The sequence below is a fragment of the Narcine bancroftii genome, chromosome 10 (assembly GCF_036971445.1).
Source record: "Narcine bancroftii isolate sNarBan1 chromosome 10, sNarBan1.hap1, whole genome shotgun sequence".
In the NCBI taxonomy this organism is placed as follows: Eukaryota; Metazoa; Chordata; class Chondrichthyes; order Torpediniformes; family Narcinidae; genus Narcine; species Narcine bancroftii.
Window position 1 is genome coordinate 76,387,688 of NC_091478.1, and position 23,341 is coordinate 76,411,028.

Consider the following 23,341-nt stretch of genomic DNA (forward strand, 5'->3'; position numbering starts at 1 on the left):
CAGCGGTCCCACCCGAGTAGCGGTCCCCGCGGCGGCCATGGCGCAGGCGCCGGGTTCCGCACTCGGTCTCGGGGTGGTAGGGGGGAAACAGCTCCTGTTTGCCGGAGCTTGATGAAGGATTCAAGCCCGAAACGTTGGTTATATAAAGGACACTGTTGACTGGCTGAGTTTCTCCAGCATTGTTTTTACTTCAACCACTGTATCTGGAGACTTTTCCATCGATTTGCACTGGAGCGGTGAGAAATACTGCAGGCGCTGTGATTGGAGTAAACACACGGAAATGCAGGAGGAGACAAAGATATATTGTTCTTCAAGGAAAATCCAGAAAAGGCAAAAGCAGGAAATTACAGAAAGTCTCAAAAAACAAACCGTGGGGAGGAGTCCGACCGACAAAAGGATCAGGGAGAATTTATCATGGCTCTGGGCTGATGTAGTCTGTCATTCTGACACTCTGGCCTTTGCATTCATATGGATGATCCTCCGATGCTGAGCATAGACCTCTTCAATAACATTGGACAGCAAAGATTTTGCTTCCTGTACGCTTTGGGGTGTATTTTATGCATTTTGGACTGGTGATCACAGTAATCACCTTAAAAGGTTCCTATCACTAACCATTTTTAAAACAAGATGTAATCAATTTTTTATGATTTCCTGACATTTTAAGGCTACTTCAAACATAAAAACCATTAAGTGCAAAGTCATTGAAAATTCATTTTTCTGCATCCACTCTTGGAGTTCTTCATTGTGACCATGAAGAAGCAGTATCAGGGCAACTGGAATCTATCAATGCAAGCTGACTATTTTTGTTGGGACACAGACACAAGAGGCATCAGATGCCGAGTACAAACGAAAATCAGCTGCAAAACATTTTTATGTCAGTTGAACTAATGCAATGATTTAGCATCATTACATGATTAAACATGCTAAATTCAATAAAAGTTAATTTAATGTTTCTCCAGCTTACTACATGAAACAGCAAATCTGAAATTAATCTTTGTGCTCTGCTTGAAGTTGTCTATCATCATCTCCAGTATAAGTGAAAAAAGTAAAATAAAACCAGAAAATACTGTTAATGTAAAGACCAGTGGCAGCAAAAGTCAACTTTTCAAATCAAAGAATTCAATGTTCTGCAGGTTGAATTTGTAATTATTCAACAGTACAGCACAAGGCACAGGCCCCTCAGCCCATATGCCTATGCCAATATCATTCCCAAATTAAACTCTGAAGCTTGAACAGGATACATATCAGTCTATCCCTTTAATTATGTGTACAAATACAGTTCTGGAATGGTAAATGCCTACACACAGGTTCTTTTAATATTGAGAGGCTATTGCTCACCTAATAAAATAGATTTTGATCTAATGGCATGGAGATTGGAGAGCAGATTTGACACTATCATACACTGTAACACCAAGGACATGTACACATTCTTGACCCCCCCCCCCCCCCCACAAAAATAATCACTTACTGTGCCTCATAACCCCACGCTATACTGTGGTCCTCTCATTTAGGTTTCCCTCTTCTGCTTCCCATAATCTTCCTGCTCCCTCTTAATTTCTGAAGCCACTTCTGGTTTGAGTATGCCTGATGTGAACAGCAGTATTCCCACTCTTCATTGGTTAGTTCCAAATTGCCAACCATCCTCCTCTTCCCCCAATCCAAGCAACCGAACTTTCCAAGGGAGACTCAAACTACTTACAGAAAACCCATATCAATCTTTAGCCACTTGCTTGGAGCTGTCTGATCTAATAAATTGTGGTCAATTTGTATTCTGTGGTGGTTAGCATTCTTAAAATTACCCACAACACCTCAACATGAACAGGAACTCCAAAGCCTTTCTACTGTAGAGGAGGATTGCAGGAACACATTGGAGTACTCAACAAAACCGACAATGCTGAACATCATAGAGGTGATGTGGTTAGCGCAACACTGTTACAGCAGCACCAGTGATCAGTACAGTGTTTCGAATTCCATGCTGTTTGTAAGGAACTTGTATGTTCTTCCAGTGTCTGTGTGGGTTTACCCTGGGGGCTCTGGTTTCACCCCACCCTTCAAAATGGGGGGGGGGGTTTATAGGTTAATTGGGCTGAAATGGCCTGGTACTGTGCTGCATGTCTAAATTTAAATTTATCATTCATCAAAAAAAACTAGCCAATTTAGTTGATTACCCTAAACCACCTTGATTATTCAATTCTTTCACTAAAGGCACAGTCACTGTAGTTTCCACCATCTACAAAATTCACTGGAGTTACTTGCCACCATCACAGGGTAGAGAACAAGGAGATCAGATAATCATTCTCTTGTTTGGTTGGCCCATATCCTTCTGAACATTTTCTATCCAGGTATCAATCTAAAAGTCTTTTAAACATTGCTATTGTACCCACTCTTACCATTTCCTCTGGCAGCTCGTACCACATGCCTACAAATGAGACCCACAAATGTACACACCCCTTCCACTAAAGCTGCTCTGGTTAGGCTATTGCCTTACATATTCATCTACCTGTGGAAATTACTGCATCTTAGCCTTTTCATCGTATGGTCAGAAGTTGGGATGCTGAATTCATCAAAAAAAAAATTATAAAAAAAGGATAAACAAATTACATATAAACCCAACAGATATCAATGAAAACTTCAAGGAATTCTATGAGTAATTATACCAAACTGAGAATGATGGGAAAGAAGACAAAATAGCTGAGTTTCTAGCTAAAATTGAACTACCAAAATTGCAAGAAGTGGAGCAAAACAAATTGATAAAACCATTTGAAATAGAGGAAATACAGGATATATTAAAAAAGCTACCGAACAATAAAACGCCGGGAGAGGACGGACTCCCAATAGAATTCTATAAAACATTTAAAGACTTTTTAATTCCTCCTCTCCTGGAAGTAATGAACCAGATTGAAGAAACACAAAACATGCCAGATTCATGTAAAACAGCAATAATTACAGTAATACCAAAGACGGGGAAAGATCCACTAACACCAGCATTGTATAGACCAATATCTCTACTTAACTCAGATTATAAGATAATAGCAAAAGTATTAGCAAACAGTTTGGCCGACTGTGTACCAAAAATAGTAAAACTAGATCAAACTGGATTTATTAAAAGACAAACAACGGACAATATATCTGTAAGTTCATTAACTTAATCCATACAGTACAAGGAAATAAGACGTCAAAAGCGGCGGTTGCTTTAGACACAGAGAAAGCCTTTCACAGGGTAGAATGGAATTATTTATTTAAAGTACTACAGAGGTTCAACCTACCAGAGAAATATATTAATTGGATTAAAGCATTATATAAGGGACCATTGGTGAAGGTGACAGTAAATGGATATATATTGAACCAATTTAAATTAAGCAGGTCAACTAGGCAGGGATGTCCACTATCTCCCTCACTGTTAGCTTTAGCTATAGAACCCTTGGCAAAACTGATAAGAACAGAAAATAAAATAAAAGGGATAAAAATAAAGGAGAAGGAATATAAAATCAGTCTATTTGCAGATGATTCATAGTATACTTAACAGAACCAGAATTATCAATAAAAGAATTACATAAGAAATTGAAGGAATATGGAGAAATATTGGGGTACAAGATCAATGCAAATAAAAGCGATGCCAATGAATAATGCGGATCTCACAAAGTTTAAGAAAGAATCACCATTTAAATGGCAAACACAAGCAATCCGGTACCTAGGTATTAACTAGATAATAATCTCGGCCATCTATATAAACTAAATTATCAGCCATTAATGAAGAAATTACACGATGACTTAGAACATTGGAAAGACTTACCACTAACACTGATAGGAAGGATAAACTGTATTAAAATGAACATCTTCCCAAGGATACAATACCTATTTCAATCATTACCAATTCACCTAACAGAGAAATTCTTCAAGGAGCTAAAGAAAATAATAAGGAAATTCTTATGGAAAGGGGGGAAAGCAAGGAGAGCGCTAGATAAATTAACAGAATGGTACAAACAAGGGGGCTTACAGCTACCGAACTTTAAGAATTATTATAGAGCAGCACAATTAAGATATCTATCAGATTTTTATCAAACAAGGAAAAAACCAGATTGGACCAGGTTAGAGCTAGATAAAATAGGGGAGAAGGTACCAGAACATATACATTATAAGTGGGATGAAAAACTGGTGCAACATAGAAGTTCACCAGTACTGCAACATCTGCTCAACATTTGGAAGAAGATTCACGTAGAAAAGAAAAAAACAAATGACCAACTACCAAAATTATTATTGACGCAAAATCAACTAATCCCTTTCACAATAGAATGGGAGAGAAAAGGGATCAAAAGAATAGAAATTTGTTTTTTGGGAAATAATTTATTATCTTTTGAACAAATGAAGTACAAATATGGTATAACTCACGGTACAATGTTTGCATACCACCAACTGAAAACCTACTTGAAGGACAAATTGGGAAGCAGGTGGAGGTTACCAGAAGGAAGCAGCTTTGAATATGTGATTACAGACGCAATGATAATTAAAAGATTTATAACAAACATGTACATCAAGCTGCAAGAGAAAGAGAACGATGAAATAAGCTGTAAACCCAAACAAAAGTGGGAACAAGATCTAAACATAAAGATAAAAAATGAAAAATGGGAAAAGCTATGCTCCGGAACTATGAGAAATACAATAAACACGAGGTTACGTATGATACAATATAATTGGTTACACAGGCTATATATCACGCCCCAAAAGTTAAATAAATGGGACCCAACAGTATCAGATAGATGTTTTCGCTGTAAGAAGGAAACGGGAACAACAGTACATGCAATTTGGGCATGTGAGAAAGTGGAAAAGTTTTGGGAAGATCTAAATCAGGTATTAAATAAATCAAAAAAGCAACATACCAAAAAATCCAGAGATCTTTCTTCTAAGAAGTAAAGAATTAGGCCTCAAATTGGATGAAGCACAAAAAAGATTTATTATGATAGCCTTAGCTGTAGCAAAAAAATGTATAATGTCAACCTGGAAATTAGAAGATAGCCTGAGAGTACAGCAATGGTACATGGAAATGAATAAATGTATTCCATTGGAAAAAATAACATATAATTAAAAAAAATAAAGTCACAGTATTTGAACAAATTTGGGAACCATACATGGAACACCACAGAGAAGGCCTACCGCGGACCTCCACCCCCTAAAATGATTGAATGAGATTAAATGAACTGACCCAGTGTGTAAAAGTAGATGTTGCAATTTTCTTATTTATTCTCAGTGTGATGACATTGTTTAATGGGTTTATTATAATGTATATGTTGAACGTTTAGTGGGTTTGGAGGGGGGGGGGGGAAGGGGAGAAAATGACACTGTATATTCAAGAGGGAAATGTTTGTATGTATTTTGATTGATATGGTTCATAGTGTGAAAAATAAAAAAAATTTAATGCCTTCAATCAGAAGGACACTGCTACTTTCAAGGGCAATAAACATTATGCCAACTGTTAGAAAAAAATTTAAACAAATTTTAAAATATTTTGGTCACTTTCCTTCTAAAAGTCCGAATATTATGACTTCCCACTCAAAATCATATTAAGTTTGCCAGTCAAGCCTATTTTATCTATTTGAAGACATAAAAATATTCTAATTCTTGCAAAGATCATTTGCAGATCGTGCTCCTACAGGATCCAAGTAATTAATAAAAGATAAAGAGCAGCAAGTTTCAGACTCTGCACAGAAAATCATTGGGCAAGTTTACAAACAAGATTTAAATTGAAAATATTTGTTCTATTTCCAATCTGGCTTGGTGATACAGGTTGATATAAACATTGAGGGCCGAAGGGCCTGTACTGTGCTGTAATGTTCTATCTTCCAAAAGTAGAATGGATAAAAATGGCATTTACTATTGCTAATACATTCCAAACAAGTTCAGTGTCATGGAAAACCACACTGTTACAATGTACATTAATGTAATACGTTCCAATTCTATAATTTTTTATTTCTTTATCATGAAATCTTATGCAAATAGCATAAAATATTTAAAAGGGATGTATAAAAATGAAAAATGACAGATCTTTATTGGCAATAAGTGAACATTGTTTAATGAAGAAAACATCTGTCGAATGTGTAGTTTGCACCTTCTTTAGTTCCAGGCTCCCCCTGCCTGTCTCCGGCAAACTCAGCCCACAACACTTATCAGGCAAGGAGAGGGTGGGGGTGTAGGCAGATGCCTGCCTTCGGCTTGGTTTGAAATAACACTTGCCTGAAGTTTCAAGTCAACGTCACTGATAGCTCGCCTGGGACAGTGACTGCACAGGACGGGGACTGACCATATATCAAAACCCAAGCTGTTCAAAACCATGTTATAAAAGATATGCCTGTAATTGGCATTTGTACATTAAAAAAGTGAAAAGTTACACATTTAATTTGACCAGATCATGCATTCTCAAAAGTACATAAATGGCATGAACAATATATACATTTCAATGTTAATAAGTAGGTCAACTCTTTAAATAATTGTATTTTATTATGCAAATAATTTCAAAGCACCAGTTGTTCTGGTGTTTGGGGAAAGAATACCATCATTTGTTTTGTACAGCAGTAAATAGGAATGTAGTGAGGTTTTCCAGAGTACTTTCAATACAGTACAATATGATCAGGTCACCAAAATTAAATTTGAATTCTCCACCAATTAAATATGACAAATCAAATAAATCTCTAATAACATTATGGCTGTTTTCAAGACTAGCAATTCAATTACTTCCCAAATTGCATCATTACAACTTAGTAGCTCGTTGATTTATCCAATTGTGATAATCCTTTCAAATGCATTGTATTCAAAATACCCAAGTTTCAGCAGGTACATTTCTGCTCCAATCAAAAATTGGGGTGGTGGGGAGGAGGAGAAACTGAAGTCCACTGCATTACTAAATGCAATTATTAAGGACAAAGGTGGATGAAAGCATCTTGGATCTGTAAAATATGTACTGTATTAAATAAATAATTTACAGTTTTGCAATCCTCAAGGCTTGGTTTTGGGGATGGATTACAAATGTTTTCAAAACAAAATTTACAAAGTATTAATTACCACAGATGTTTTGTTTAAAAAATGTTCTTTGGAATCATCACATCTCAGATTTTACCAACTAATTTGGCAAATCAGAGGTTTGAGAAGTTCAATTTTTGATACATCATTTCACCAGCAGATGATACTGTTTTCTTGTCATATGCCTGGGGCCTCATGGAACATTGCCTACAAAAGTAAACATTTCTGCATACATATAATGTTGAAAATTTCATTTTTCAAATATTTTTGCATATATCCTTCGGAATCTTCTGTTACCCTTCAAAGCTACAGATGCTGAATAAAAGTACAGCACATTATCTTGCAGTCAGAAAGAAAACAAATCTAATTTCTGAAACAAACTGGAACTTGCATCTTTAAAATCAATTTTGTTTTGCGCTCGTCAAGATGAGGGACGTTCGTCGCTGATGTCTGTGTCAGTCAGGCCGTGTGTTCACGAGAGTATCGGTTTCTCCACACTGCTCCAATAATAGGCCTCTTCCTTAAATCTGGCTCAACCTGACTTCTTAGAAGCGTTTACTGCCGTAGCATACCATTTCATTTCTGATAATAGCCAAGCTGAGCCACCAATTTCGTGCTATAATTCAGCTATGTAGATTACAGTGCATTTTCTTGAAACTTTTTCACTGCCAAGATTGGCTGCTTTGCCTCGTACAGAAACATGAGCATCTACGCACATTGCCTTTTAATAAAGGTACACGTCCCAGCTCGATTGTTTCATTTGATAGCACTTTGTATTAATGATGATGGTGATCAGAACAAGTCTTAAAAAAAGTGAAACATTCAGGAGATGTGGGAAATCAGCCTGGCACGCGTCTTTATTTCTTGACGGCACAAGGGACAGGTGTCCAGTTGCAAGGCACATCCCATGCAAAGATCACTGGTAAAAACAAGGAACAAACGATCAAGTTTTAAAAAAATTCCACTTGACTACTATATAGCCTCAAAATTAATCCTTCTTTTCTTAAAATTGCACAATAAAAACATGAAAACGCTGAAGGATTGCCAGAATGTTAGCGCCACATCAGCCAGCCAAGTACAAAGAGTACATTTAGTATTTGCATGACCAATTCCATCCCCATTCTACTTTTCATCATTTTGAAAAAACTGTGCACAAAATTCTTGAGAACCTTGAGCTTTAAAAGAGGTGGCCATTCAATACAGCAGAAATTCTCAGCCAGAGAGCACGGTCTCTTTACATTAGTGTGCTCGAAGTCCAAGCTGCCCAGTATAGAAACAAACTCTTCAGCAAAGTTTGTCCCAGTTGTTTCAATCAAGCGAGTCATCTGTGACAAAGATAGAAGCTCATCTATGCTAATCGTATTTGTCCTCACTCGGCCTGCATCCCTCCATACTTTTCCTATCCAGACTCTGCTCCAAATGCCTTTTAAACTTTGTAACTATACCTGCAAATAGAGTCACTGAGAATATTTGGGTGGTTGATAGATTTTAGGAAATTAAAATTAAAGGATTTAGAGTTGGTGTCGAAGAAAATGATTGTAACAAATGATGTAACTATGAGCAGTTGAATGCTCTGCCCTTTCTTCCATTTCTTATGGGAAAGATACGGAAGAGGCAATTACAGTAACCATTTGAGCAATGTCCACAGGGTGATAAATCTGTATCAAAACCACTGGAATGCTGGAAAGTTCATTTAAAATCTTCATGGACAAAGTGCTTCAAAGATGTGCAGTGATACATGATGGTAGTGGGAGGCAAACATCACCCTAAATAAAACATGCTCACACTGCAGCTAAGAAAATGAATTGGCTTTAACCAAAGCAAGACTGTATTTTACCTATGTCCACAAGGTCTGAGTTCTGTGTCAGCCATCTCATCACAGCACAGTGTGCAGCAGTTTTCCCGTATGCTCACTTGTTTCAATAAAGCAAGTCGCCTGTGTCTTAAATACAACACACATGTCAAATTTTGTAATCTAATACACCACACGTTGAATTTCTAATCTACACATGCAGCTAAACTGATTATTAAAAAAAACAGAATTCTGAAAGCCAACTAGGTTGCTTCATACCAAATATACTCACCTTGGAAGAATAATTTTCTCTTCTGGAGTCAAAGAGGCATATTCATTAAATGTGCTGAATTTGACATTTGGAGGATACTTAAAAGGCTTTGCTCCAAAATTAAATTCACACTGTTGATAGGACATGAAACTAGCAGCAGCAAAGAATCCCGATCTGCAATTAAATTTTTTTTTAAAAATCAAGATTTGATCATAATTTTGGAAATAACTTTTATAATTTATCAGATAGCAAAAAGATAAGCAATATTGAAATTTAAACATTAGTGTTTAATATCTCAGTAAATATGAGAAAAAGAGATAATACTTTTCACATAATTCTGATTTGGAAAGAAGGGAGTCTAGTCTCAACAGGGTCCTATGTGCTATGCGCTATGCCTGTGGGCCACAGCACATTTAAGTAAAAGCCTGGCTTTCATCTCACCTCATGTAACAATTTCTTTTAATACGGGCCTATCTTGGTTAAGCAGATTTTTTGAATATTAGGGAGTTTTATCTAAAGCAGCCCAGTTGCATCAGAATACTTGTATATGCTGTCGCCGATCCCCGACTCCTCCCCACTGCCATCGCCAATCCTCCCCGAGAGCCCAAAGTCCCCGCTCCTGCCTTGGAGCCTGAGGTCTCACCTCACCTGTAGTGGAAGGAGATTGCAAAGGGATTGTCCTCCAGCTGAATTTCTGCAACCCTACTAAAAGGGTATTTGACAGAGGGAACGGCTCGAGTGGGCGGGTGGGGAGCACGTGGGGCTCGGATGAGCGAGCAGAAAGTGCGGTATTCAATTCAAATTCAGAGAATGTTACAATGCAATTTATCACAAAGTTGCAGTAACTTGCAAAAAAAAGAATTAATAAATAACTAATTATTGCTATCCTTTCCTTCAATGTGTAACCTTGGACAAATGTCTCCTTTGTAAAACTGATTCCCTGTAGCCCCACTTCAGCATAGTGGGTAAATATTTTTCCAACTTATTTTCAAATTGTGATGTCATGTCTTACCCAAAAAAAACTGTTGGATATTCGGAATTTTGGTTGATTGGAAATGCACTGCATATAGTCAATAGAAGTACAGAAAAAACCACAACCTGACTGCTTCACAGGGAAAGAGACCTATAAACTTTGAGCAGAGTCCTTAGGAGGCCATTGCCGAAACAAGGTCGAGAATGGCTGGCTAGTCTAACATTGCTATTTAAATTCACTCCTGAAAGATGTGTAATGTCACCTGCAGAAGATTGTACTCTTCAGCAAATAATAAACTTATTAGGTCAATAATAGATTTTTTGACCAAGTATTTAGGCATATGGTAAAAGTTTGTTGTTTGAGTTAAATTTTAGATTGGCTGAAATATCATTAAATGGCAAAATGGACCAGAGAGATTTAAAATCCAACTAATTTCCCATGTTCTAACTTTATTGATATTGAAATCTTAGTTTAGAAAAAAAACATGTTCAGAGTTCAATGTTCGACCCCACATCTGTATCTAAGGTGATATCCAAATGCAAATGATTAGAAACACGCCATTTCTTTAAGTTCAGCTCGTTATTTCCATCCAACTAACTACATGGTTTTCTTTACATCATGGTCATAAAGTCTTCTTGCTGCTATCTTGAGAACAAAGTTACAAAAGCCTGAAGATCATGTTCAAGAGTGGTTTCTTTCCAACAGCCATCAGGCTCTTGAACCTCTGTGTACTAAACATAATGACACAAACCTTGTCTTCATTACGGTTATTCCACTTTTCTGTTGCACTATGGTAACTGTGTATATTATCTGATTTTTGGATATATTATCCTCTACCGGCACCACCTACGGCTCCTAGAACGCTTCCACCAGCGTTGTCTCCGCTCCATCCTCAACATCCATTGGAGTGCTTTCATCCCTAACGTCGAAGTACTCGATGTCAGAGGTCGACAGCATCGAGTCCACGCTGCTGAAGATCCAGCTGCGCTGGGTGGGTCACGTCTCCAGAATGGAGGACCATCACCTTCCCAAGATCGTGTTATATGGCGAGCTCTCCACTGGCCACCGTGACAGAGGTGCACCAAAGAAAAGGTACAAGGACTGCCTAAAGAAATCTCTTGGTGCCTGCCACATTGACCACCGCCAGTGGGCTGATAACGCCTCAAACCGTGCATCTTGGCGCCTCACAGTTTGGCGGGCAGCAACCTCCTTTGAAGAAGACCGCAGAGCCCACCTCACTGACAAAAGGCAAAGGAGGAAAAACCCAACACCCAACCCCAACCAACCAATTTTCCCTTGCAACCGCTGCAATCGTGTCTGCCTGTCCCGCATCGGACTTGTCAGCCACAAACGAGCCTGCAGCTGACGTGGACTTTTTACCCCCTCCATAAATCTTCGTCCGCGAAGCCAAGCCAAAGAAGAAGAAGGATATATTATCTATTTTTAATTTAATGTGTACCTATTATTAGTGTTTTATTTTACAAAGAACAGGTAGATAATCTTTTACCCCAAACCCTTGGGACCAGACAATTTTTGGAATTTTTCAGGCAATAGAATAAGTAACAGCGGTGCACATTAAGTAATTGTGCTGGTTTCATATAAATCCAAAACCAAGAAGCACTTCAACTAGAAAGGTTTCTGGACATGGTGGGGGGGGTTATGGCAGCGCTGAACCTGGGGGTGGTAAACGAAGTTTCATGACAATCAAACTAGTCAGTGGTATATGTTCACTTCTCCATCGTCGAACCCACTCCATCAGCTCATGGCCTGTGTTTTTGCCCAATGCAATGTTTTTCTATTTTTAGTTAGTTTCAGGACACCACTGTAAAACTTCAATAACTTATCCTTCTGCTTCTTTAAAGAAATATATGGTGGTATATCCACACCATAATCTTCAGTAAGATGCCTCAAAGATACACCAGGATCAAGCTTCTGCAATAACTCTTCTTTGTGTGCTATCGATAATGACAGGTGCTTCCTTTTCTGCTTCTCTCTATTACCCATAGGGGACTCTGCAGCCCTTTTTGGTATTTTCACAGTCTTCAAAGTTCATGATCAGCAGAGACACAGCTGACTGGTAGGAGCTCTGAGACACGGCGCTGGACGGGGTGTGTCGCGTCAGGTCATTTTGCCGCCAAACAGTAGCTTTGGCGTACAGACGACATCCATGGAAAAAATGTTTGGTTTTCAGAGGTTGGGCTTTCAGAATTTTGGATAAAAGATTATGTATCTGTCTGGCTGCAGCAGGAATTTCCGTGCATATGTCCATTGTACAATGTACATGACAAAAATTCATTGCACAGTAGTGTCAAGTACAATTTGTTTTTCAAACTTACCGTTAATTTTTATATGGTCCAAACCTTTGCTTCAGTGCCAAGGATGTTTGATTTCTCATCTTGGACATGCAATAAATTCTCATAATGTATGTAATCCCACACACTGTGGTTGTCAGCCCAGAACTTTCCTACTACAACTTTCTTCAAAATCCTTCTCTTTCAACTTTACCTCCTGTCTGGAGAATGTTTGTTTTCCTTCCCCCTTCATTCTTTTGTTCACCCTTGACTTGTCCCTAATTTTCTCCTGCCCACTTTACATCACTTCGTTCCACCTCCATTCTCTGGGCTAAAATCCTTATGGGACAAATTCACAGCCAAAATTTAAGCACTAGATTTCGGAAGGTTAAACTGAAATCCTTTCCAGCAGTACCCAAAAGTACATTTTTTATTCTTTCAACACATCCCTGGTACCCAAGAGGGCAACAATAACAGGCCTCAATGACTACCACCTGTGGCACTGACCTCCACCATTATGAAATCCTTAGAGTGTCAGGTGATGGAACACATCAAAGCACACCTCCCAGAGACACTGGATCCATTTCAATTTGCCTACAGAAGAAACCATCCCACAGATGCTATAGCCTTGTCGCTTCCCTGTGTCCTGGCCCATCTGGCAAGTGATGCCGCATTCGCCAGGCTGCTGTTCATTGAATTCAGCTCGATGTTTAATATGATCATTCCATAGCAGCTGGTGGAGAAGCTGTCCTCATTGGGACTCAACACCCTTGTAACTGGGTTCTGGACTTCCTAACAGAAAGACCACAGACTGTTTATGTCGATAGCAGAACTTTGAGCATTGTCATACCTCACGGCTGTGTGCTCAGCCCACTCCTGTTCATGCTTCTGACCTACGACAGCATCGCCAGATCCACCAAGTTTGCAGATGACACAACCATAATTGGCCTCATCAGTAATGAGTCACACTACAGAGAAGAGGTAGAAAATCTCGCGATACGGTGCAAGAGTAACAACCCGAGTCTCAACGTGGAGAAGACAAAGGAGATGATCATGGACTTCAGGAGGACCAGGAGTGATCACCCTCCACCACACATCAGTAACTCTGTAGTGGAGGGAGAAGAGGCACCAAGTTCTCCAGAGTCCACTTAACTAGTGACCTATCGAGGTCACAGAACATCTCTTCACTTGTCAGGAAGGCAAAACAGAGACTGCACTTCCTGAGAAGTCTCAATCAGGCAAGACTACCAGCCAATATCATGTCATCCTCCTGGAGGAGCTCAATCGAGAGCATCCTGGCTGGCTGCATCACAGAGTGGTATGGTTGCTGCAGAGAAATGGATCAGAGGTCAATCCACAGGACGATAAGAGTGGCAGATAGTGGAATCTTCTTCCCCACCCCGCATTTCGAGATGATCTACTGGGTTCACTGTCTGAAGAGGGTGGGCACAATCATTGAGGGATCTTTCCACCCTGCTCACAGCATCTTTCAGCTGCTCCCATAGTGGAGAAGCCAACACCACGAGGCTGAAGAACAGCTTCTTTCCCATGGACAGTGAGAATGCAGAATGAACAAAGGAACTGCTCACATTAACCATCTGAGACTCTCATATTCTCAAAATAATATTTATTTATTTGGATATATGAATACTTGTCCTGCATATGTATTGTCTGTCTGTATGTATGTTACGTCAGGTTATTTTGTACCAAGAACCACAGAACGCTATTTTGTCGGGTTGTACTTGTGCAATCAGATGACAATAAACTTGACTTCACTCATAACCCATCTATTTGATCAATGATTACTATCTTCTATTCCACCTCAGAAGGTATATTTCGCTTTGAATAACTGTCAGGTCTTACTTAACCATACCTTTAACAAACTCTCATCTGATGTCTCGTTCTCATTACTAGCCGTGCCCATCTGGGTGCAAGTCCTATTACAAATTTATAACCTGATCTGTTTTTCCAGACAGTTTTTTCCTTTGGGCACCTCCCCATCTTCCATAGTAATCTCATCCCTAGATTAATTTTTATTCACATTACTATCTCCCCAAGTCCCAGCCAGAGACAGCCCATCTTACCCTGCCCACTAACCAAATCCTCAGCATCATGATGGAAATACTATTATTATGAAATGGCTATTTTGAGAGATGCTCTGACAGCAAAACCACAGTTTTATACTGTTCCAGAATAATAAGTTATATTGCGATGACTTGATTAAAAAAAATTCATTAGAGTGTTCGGAAGTAAAACACAAAAGTTTACAGACACTGTGGAAGAAACATTCTATTTCTGCTAACCTACTCTCCATTCTCCCTTCCATCTTTCCCTCAGATCTCCTCCTCCCCCTTCCCTGTCCACTCACAGAGCCATCCTCCTCCCCTGCTTACTGTTGTGCCCTCCACCTGTTACCTCCTGCCTTTGGGACTGTGCTCCTCTCCCACCTTTTTGTTCGGGTGCCTGCCAACATTTTTCCATATCTTGATGAAGGGTTCAAGCCCAAAACATTGGTTATGTATCTTTGCTATATAAAGGACACTGTTTGAGCTGCTGAGCTTCTCCAGCATCGTGTTTTCACTTAGAACCTTCTGAATTCCACATAGTATTCAAAAGCTATCTCATCAGTCTTGGATCCAATTTTTCTCTCTTTTGTCTGGGAATTATAGATTTAAGCCATCTCCATTTTACACCTCTACTTTATGCCATTTGTTTACATGCTGCCTGTCACTACTACCACGAATCATTAATTCTCTGCAAATCTCCATGCTATCATGTTCTTTCTCATTTACTCAGCAACAAACTTCTCTCAGCATCTTCTATAGTTCATTTTTGGATATCAGTGAATGGAAAAGAATGACTAAAATAACAAGTGAAAATCTGTCCAAGAAACCAGAAGATGTTAATACCATTTAATGTATGTCAGTTAAAAAGTAATTTGGTAAAATCTTCACACAATGAAACATGGCAGAGAAACAGCACCTTGAAGCCCATAAACACATTTCACCAACACTATCCCTGAAAATTAGCTGCATTTTATTCGACCTTTATTTGCTTTTTATTAGCTTAATGCATTGATGATGGTTGAATTTTTAACCAAAGTTGGAGATACAAATCTCTTTTTTGAAAACTCGTGTTAAGGATTGCAGTTAAGTCAGTAAAATTAATACAAGCCACATACAAAATACTTACAAATTCCATCTGTCCCAGGGAAGTAATCGTGCAAAAGTATGGCAAGTAAGTTACAAAATACCCCAAGGTACTGCACTGTTACAGCTTTCAAAAATTGAAAGGAACTATACAACAGACAAAACAGATGAAAGCAATGACCACATGGATCACTTCAGAGATCAAAAACATGTAACCTCAAGGTAGTAACAGTCAAAGAACATTGTTAGCCTATTTCCAGTTTCATTATTCCAAGAGTTAATGTTCTTATCAGCATTAATTCAAAGTATGCCTTTTTAAAAATCTACTTACGTGGCAGATGAAAAGACTTGCATCTCTGGGGGTAGTTGGTTTCCATTAAGATAGAAAATCATCAACTTCTTATTTAAATCCAAGAGAAACCCTATGGTGTCCCCTGCAATGGAAAGGGCAAATGCATTTCTAGGTTTTTGAAATTGAAGATCCACAAGTTTCAAACTTGGGCAATCACTGATACAACACAACCACAAAGTAAACTTTCAAAAATATAAATTTAAGTCAAATAGTTGTTGCTAAGGTTTGCATCCGATCCTTCTGCATCTATATTTTTTGTTCCTTTTCCTCCATAGCATTTACAACCACCTGGTCCAAAAGGTCTCCTTCCCTTCTTCCAGTTCACTGGCACCCCCTCACATCGTACATCTTTCTGTTTCTTTGCTCATCATTGATCTTAAAATGCCACATGTAAAAGACACACGTCAAATTGACTGTCACATTTTTAAAAATCTCTGGGTTAAGTTTATTCTGAAAACATGAGTTAACATGGTTCCTCCTTTAAAAAAAATATGGTCCAACCCATTGAGCATTTAGTTTTCACTTCAGACTTCCAAAATCTGCCATTTTATTTCATCCCAATGTTTTATTAACAATAGTCTGTTTAAATGAATAATTGTTCTGACCTCTTTAGCAGTCCCCTAGTGACAACTGCTAGTTTACAGTCAGACATCTTTCAATTTTATGTCCTCAACTGATTCAACCATTAATATTTTTAAGGGAGGGAGAAATGTGATCCTCTGCATTTTCTCTGATGGTTATAATCATTTCATTCCAATATCATTCTTTTTCTAATACTTAAACTTCTATGAGTGTACCAGGGAAAGTATACTGTTTGGTTTGATCACAGCCTGATTTGGAAACTCAAGTGCCCAGGAATTCAGAAGGTTGGAGAGAGTAGCAAACTATCAATGATTCTGTTACGGAGAACACAAAGTGTTTTTGTGTGCATATAAGGACAACCTATCCTGGACCTAGAAACACCTCATTAGTCAGGAAGGCACATTTTAAAAAAAATTTAGACATACAGCATGGTGACAGCCCATGCCACCCAAACACTTCAATTGACCTACAACCATGATACATTTTGAAGGGTGGAAGAAAACCGGAACCCCCGGAGATAACCCACGCAGACACAGGGAGAGTGTACAGACTCCTGACAGTGTGGGATTTGAACCCCGGTCACTGATGCTGTAATGTCATTGCACTGCATCTTGACTTTTTTTTTTACAGGAACACAATCGAGAGTGTCCTGTCTATGCATCATTGAAACATAGAAGATAGGAGAAGGAGTAGGTCATTCGGCCTGCTCCGCCATTCAATTAGATCATGGCTGATCTTAAAGTTCAGTACCCCATCCCCACCTTCTCTCTGTAACCCCTAATTCCCTTATACTGAAGAAATAGATCTTATTCCCTCTTAAATATATTCAATGATTCAATCATTTCAAGGCACTGGTAGCTACAAAGCACCAGGCCAGAGGATCATCAAAGTGGCTGAGATCACTGGGGTCTTCCTTTCTATTCATAACATTTAATGAGAGCATTGCTTAAATAGGGCTCCAAGGATTTTAGAGGACACAATCTTTAACCTAGTACCATCAAAATGATGAGCATCCGGCTGGGAAATCGCTCCTCCCACAGGCTGTGAGATTGATAAATAACATCCTGAAACCATCATCCCAAAATATTTACACACATTTCGTTTTATATATTTTGATTATCGGAACAATGGCTTTAAACAGCTCAGTACCATCAGCAGAATACTTGCATCAGCGGTTAAACAGCAACAAAAAAACAACAGCAGGCTTTTCAAGCATGAAATAATGTTTAATACGTACCAAGAACCAGCTTCATCCCTGCTTACAAAATAAGATAAATGCAGCACCAAACACTAGAAATTTTCCTCTATGGCTTTTTCAAATGTTTCTTCCAGCATCATCTGCCTCATTAACAATGGTTTTTTAATAAACTGACATGATTTCTTGTTCTGTTATGAATGCGTGCTGCTCTAGTCCTTCAATAAGTCCATCACACATTTTCACCATGTTAGCTATAGCCAATATCTTGACTTTCTGTTCGATAGACATCCACAGTGCTATTTGCAGACCTTTCTTGTAATTTGCAACTACCTGTATATCTTTGTACAGTACACGAGAGCTCTGTTATAAAAGTGGCAGCAACTATGATTACAAACTTGAATCATAAAGGACTCCCTTCTTCCTGCTACCTTCAGACAAAAGGTACAGAAGCCTAAAGTTCAGCACCTCCAAGTTCAGGAACAATTTTCATCCAACTATTAGCCTTTATTTTCTCTCCAATGGTCATCTATAAGCACACTTTCAGTGAGACATTACAGCAATTAAAAAAAAAATTATAGCATATTTACCACAGTAAAATGTTGCAAATCATTTCAGAAGTAACCATATAACAATTACAGCATGGAAACAAGCCATCTCGGCCCTTCTAGTCCCACCTACCTGCACCTTACCCATAACCCTCCATTCCCCTCCCATGCATATAGCTATCCAATTTTTCCTTAAGTGACAAAATGGACCATGCCACCACTACTTCTCCCAGAAGCTCATTCCATACAGCCACCTCTCTCTGAATAAAAAAGATCCCCCCCCCCCCGCACCCCATGTTACTTCTAAACTTGTTTCAATCTCTCCTACCGTCAAGGGAAAAAGTCTATCTTTTCAACAAAATTTGATATTAAGCTATATACAGTAAAACTCTAATAATCCATGATCTACTTGAAAATCCCAATGGTATGGCATCTAGTTCAGCACTGAAATCCAGATAGTTCATCATGAAAGGAACGAGGCAGACAGGTTTAAAGCTATGGTAAAATTCACACCAGGTGATTAAAAGTTAACACTTACCTTCTTTCCAGCAAGGATGTATGTGCGGTTCACTTCTGGCATTATACCAAATTAGCTGCCGGCAGCCATCATATGCACAAGAGTATTCATCATCTCCAATTCCATAACCCTCCTTTTAAAAATAAGCGTCATCAATGTCTCACTTAAAATGGTTTGATAAAAGCCAGCGATCTGGTCATTTGATAATTTCTTCACAGATGCTGTCTAAACTACCAATTAATTCCACCATTTTAATTTAATGGTTCAATGGCTTGGGCTAAGTCCACATTTTACTCTTGTATAATAAATAATTAATATACATTTGCCAAAAATTCAGAAAATACTTTAAATATTAAATAACTGGAAATGCAGAACTAAAATATTAAATTAACTCTTTCTATACGTGTTTGTTGTAAACAATTACCACTTTAATTGGATTTGCTCAAAAAGTCTTCAATGGCAAGAGGTTAAAAAAAATATAATCAAGACAAATGCTCCAGATTAAATTCCATGGAACTTGCTGATACTAAATGGAATGCTGCAGGGGCGCACAAGTCCTGAGCAGAAAAAGATTGAGGACGACCAATTCTAACAGCCATTCAGTAATCTTTCCAAAATTATTGTGACGGATATTATTATTTTTTATAGTATATATAAATAAGATTTTGGAGGAGATAGTGGGGTTTTAGTGTAGGTCACAAACAAAGACAAAAACTTCACAAAACAGATCTCATTTAAAATGCAAGAGCTCTGCTCAAACCAGACACTCCAGGCCTTTGTAAAGTCAATGGAAACTGCTTTGCTGAAGGTTTTCACAAGGAGGTGCAAACAGAAGAACTCAGAGCTCAAGAAACTTCAAAAGCAGGTGCAAATGGATTATTGTTTTGAAAGCAACAGATGAACAGGCTTAAGCTTGGGTCCAGTGTCGCAATCTGTAGGAGATGTGTAGAGAGAGAGAGAGTATAGAGAGAGAGAGAGTATAGAGAGAGAGAGAGTATAGAGAGAGAGAGAGTATAGAGAGAGAGAGAGTATAGAGAGAGAGAGTATAGAGAGAGAGAGAGTATAGAGAGAGAGTATAGAGAGAGAGTATAGAGAGAGAGTATAGAGAGAGAGAGAGTATAGAGTATAGAGAGAGAGAGAGTATAGAGTATAGAGAGAGAGAGAGTATAGAGAGAGAGTATAGAGAGAGAGTATAGAGAGAGAGTATAGAGAGAGAGTATAGAGAGTATAGAGAGTATAGAGAGAGAGTATAGAGAGAGAGTATAGAGAGAGAGTATAGAGAGAGAGTATAGAGAGAGTATAGAGAGAGAGAGTATAGAGAGAGAGAGTATAGAGAGAGAGAGTATAGAGAGAGAGAGTATAGAGAGAGAGAGTATAGAGAGAGAGAGTAGAGAGAGAGAGAGTAGAGAGAGAGAGAGTAGAGAGAGAGAGTAGAGAGAGAGAGTAGAGAGAGAGAGTAGAGAGAGAGTATAGAGAGAGAGTATAGAGAGAGAGAGTATAGAGAGAGAGAGTATAGAGAGAGAGAGTATAGAGAGAGAGAGTATAGAGAGAGAGAGTATAGAGAGAGAGAGTATAGAGAGAGAGTATAGAGAGAGAGAGTATAGAGAGAGAGAGTATAGAGAGAGAGAGTATAGAGAGAGAGTATAGAGAGTATAGAGAGAGAGAGTATAGAGAGAGAGTATAGAGAGAGAGTATAGAGAGAGAGTATAGAGAGAGAGTATAGAGAGAGAGTATAGAGAGAGAGTATAGAGAGAGAGTATAGAGAGAGAGTATAGAGAGTATAGAGAGAGAGTATAGAGAGAGAGTATAGAGAGAGAGTATAGAGAGAGAGTATAGAGAGAGAGTATAGAGAGAGAGTATAGAGAGAGAGTATAGAGAGAGAGTATAGAGAGAGAGTATAGAGAGAGAGTATAGAGAGAGAGTATAGAGAGAGTATAGAGAGAGAGTATAGAGAGAGAGTATAGAGAGAGAGTATAGAGAGAGAGAGTATAGAGAGAGAGTATAGAGAGAGAGTATAGAGAGAGAGAGTATAGAGAGAGAGAGTATAGAGAGAGAGAGTATAGAGAGAGAGAGTATAGAGAGAGAGAGTATAGAGAGAGAGAGTATAGAGAGAGAGAGTATAGAGAGAGAGTAGAGAGAGAGTATAGAGAGAGAGTATAGAGAGAGAGTATAGAGAGAGAGTATAGAGAGAGAGTATAGAGAGAGAGAGTATATATATATATATATAGAGAGAGAGAGAGAGAGAGAGAGAGAGATAGAGAGAACTGTTTTCTGCAGTGGCTTCTGGAGGCTGCAACAACAAGCTGGCAGCTTGTTTAAATCCCATGTTGAAGATGGGTTGTGAGTTCTGAGTTCAGCCTGTTGAAAACCCTTGTGGTCCATACAAGAGGAAATGGCTGGCTAGAGTGTTTCACCTAAAATAAGGGAAACAAAAGGAACTCTGTGGTGACCTGCAGAAGAAGGTTATCATTTGGAAAACCCTGATGGGGCAAGTTTCTTCAGGAAGACACTGAAGTGGCTGAGGAACTCTGTGGTGACCTGCAGAAGAAGGTTATCATTTGGAAAACCCTGATGGGGCAAGTTTCTTCAGGAAGACACTGAAGTGACTGATCGGAAGGAATAAGCTTGTGCGTGTCCAACCCGCAACAAATTTCTCTCTGAAACCTTCCTGAGCATTAACCATTTAACAGTTTTCACAAGACTCTGGAGAAAAATCAAATGTTAAATTCTATGCACAATATAAAAATTGCCTGATACTGGTGAACTTGGAGGAGTGAGAAGTAAGATTGGACTGTGAATCAAAGAACTGTTCTGAACTTATACACATTACTTACACATGCTCTTAGAATTAGAAGGGGGGGGTTAAGTTAATAGTAATAAGTTAAAGCTTGATTCTGTTTTTATGTTTAAAGAAAATTAAAAATGACTTTTATTTAAGTAACTATTTGTCTTGGTGAATTCTATTGCTGCTGGGTTTTGGGGTCCTCTGGGCTTGTATTAATGTTAATTTCAGGATTGGATTTAGTTGTGGCATCTTCCCCAACAACATACAAGTTTTAAAAAATAAAATTTATGAATCAACTCACTACATATAATCTTTTGCAATTTGTATTAATAATTTAAGAAAGAAAAGAATTTTTAAAGCAAGAATATCACAACTTACATGATTAAGAAATTTACTGTCCTTAGTTGCCCAACCAATCTGCATTACGCCAGAAGTAATTACAGTTACTTCATAGTACCATACACCAGAGTCCACACAAAAAGTACACCGGACACTCTCAAATGAGGATGCATCACATCGAGCCTGCAATAGCACAAACAGCACAATGTTTGCCATTAGCAAGGTGATAAAAAATTTAAAAAGACCAGATTTAGAATTTTTGGACTGAATTTCAGTGTTTAAAATAATTAAGAAATGAGATTCTGTTCCTTCAACTGCACAGATAACTTTGCAGTACATGAACAGATCTTATCTGGAGTTATGTGTTTAATATGAGAATCTGACCCTAATGATAGTCTTGGAATAGAACAAGTTCAAGTCACAAAATACTGTATGAATATTCTGTGCTAGAAGAACAGGCAAGATAAAAAAAAAAAGGGGACTGCAGCCTGCTTGCAGGTATAGCCATGGGCCCGAAGCATGCAAATTAAGTGTTTGGTCAGGCTTGAAGCCATCAATACAAGATCATGAATGTCACTTAGGAAAGACTGTCTTTCTTAAAGGCTGTGGTGAAGACTGCCAGATGTCCAGTCCCCTGCTACCATAACAAACCATGTCATTAAAGATGTCTCAACAACATTCAACAGACAACTGGAAGTGATCACGTTCTCCTTTAACTAAATGTCTAAAAGTAAAGACACTCGAGGACAACAACATTCAACAGACAACTGGAAGTGATCACGTTCTCCTTTAACTAAATGTCTAAAAGTAAAGACATTCGAGGATGCATTTTGTTTCCTTGAGGAATGAAAATTAGCAGCCAAGGCCTGATTTGCATGGGAGATGAATACCAGAGAGATGAAATGAAGCATCCAAATAGGCAGGAGCTACTTTTGCCTTGATGATAGCAGTTGATGCGTATGCTTATCTACCCATGATGTAGAATATTTATTACATTCCTATTTTGACAGGATTAAAAATAATTATAGCTCAGACACAAATCCTCAGCCTGTTCAGTGCAAACGAACCAATTCAAGAACAATCCCATTTCCCCCCCCCATCCTCTCCAGATAACCCTGTAAATCCTTGTGTCCATGCACTTGTCCCTTGCTCTCGCATGACATCAATTGAATTTTCCTCTACTGCGACTACAGGTGTTTTCAAATTGCTTTTTGTCCTTTTTCCCCAACTTCATTCTGTTCCCTAATTCACACCATACCCCTTCTCAAAACAGGAAGTTTCTCTTTATTCCTTCTGTGCCATTCGACTTCAAATACCTCAGATCTTCCTTTGTTGAAATAACCATCTTGATTTCTTTAATTCATTCATCATAAAGACCTTCATTCCCAGAATCATTCTGGTAAAATCTGAGTTATTACCTCTCCAAAGCCTTCACATGCTTCCCAAAGAGCACCGCTCAGAAAATGATACTCCAGTTGCAGCCAAAATAGCAATTTCATATGCATACTTCGCTGTGATTTCCTTGCTTGTATTTAT

At 38.5% G+C, this 23,341-nt stretch overlaps 1 protein-coding gene across 2 annotated transcripts in view; it reads right to left on the minus strand.

Moving 5' to 3' along the window:
- Positions 1-6,473: 6,473 nt before the first annotated feature.
- Positions 6,474-23,341, minus strand: part of rspry1 (ring finger and SPRY domain containing 1) — a 45,546-nt gene continuing 28,678 nt past the window's right edge. For both annotated transcript variants that reach the window (XM_069901448.1, XM_069901447.1), the window contains 6 exons: positions 21,845-21,988; positions 18,703-18,814; positions 15,819-15,921; positions 9,096-9,248; positions 8,849-8,953; positions 6,474-7,930 (listed from right to left, as the gene is read on the minus strand). In XM_069901448.1, the coding sequence (XP_069757549.1) occupies positions 7,834-7,930; positions 8,849-8,953; positions 9,096-9,248; positions 15,819-15,921; positions 18,703-18,814; positions 21,845-21,988 (714 nt within the window). In that variant the 3' untranslated portion in view covers positions 6,474-7,833. The remainder of the gene's footprint in view (positions 7,931-8,848; positions 8,954-9,095; positions 9,249-15,818; positions 15,922-18,702; positions 18,815-21,844; positions 21,989-23,341) is intronic.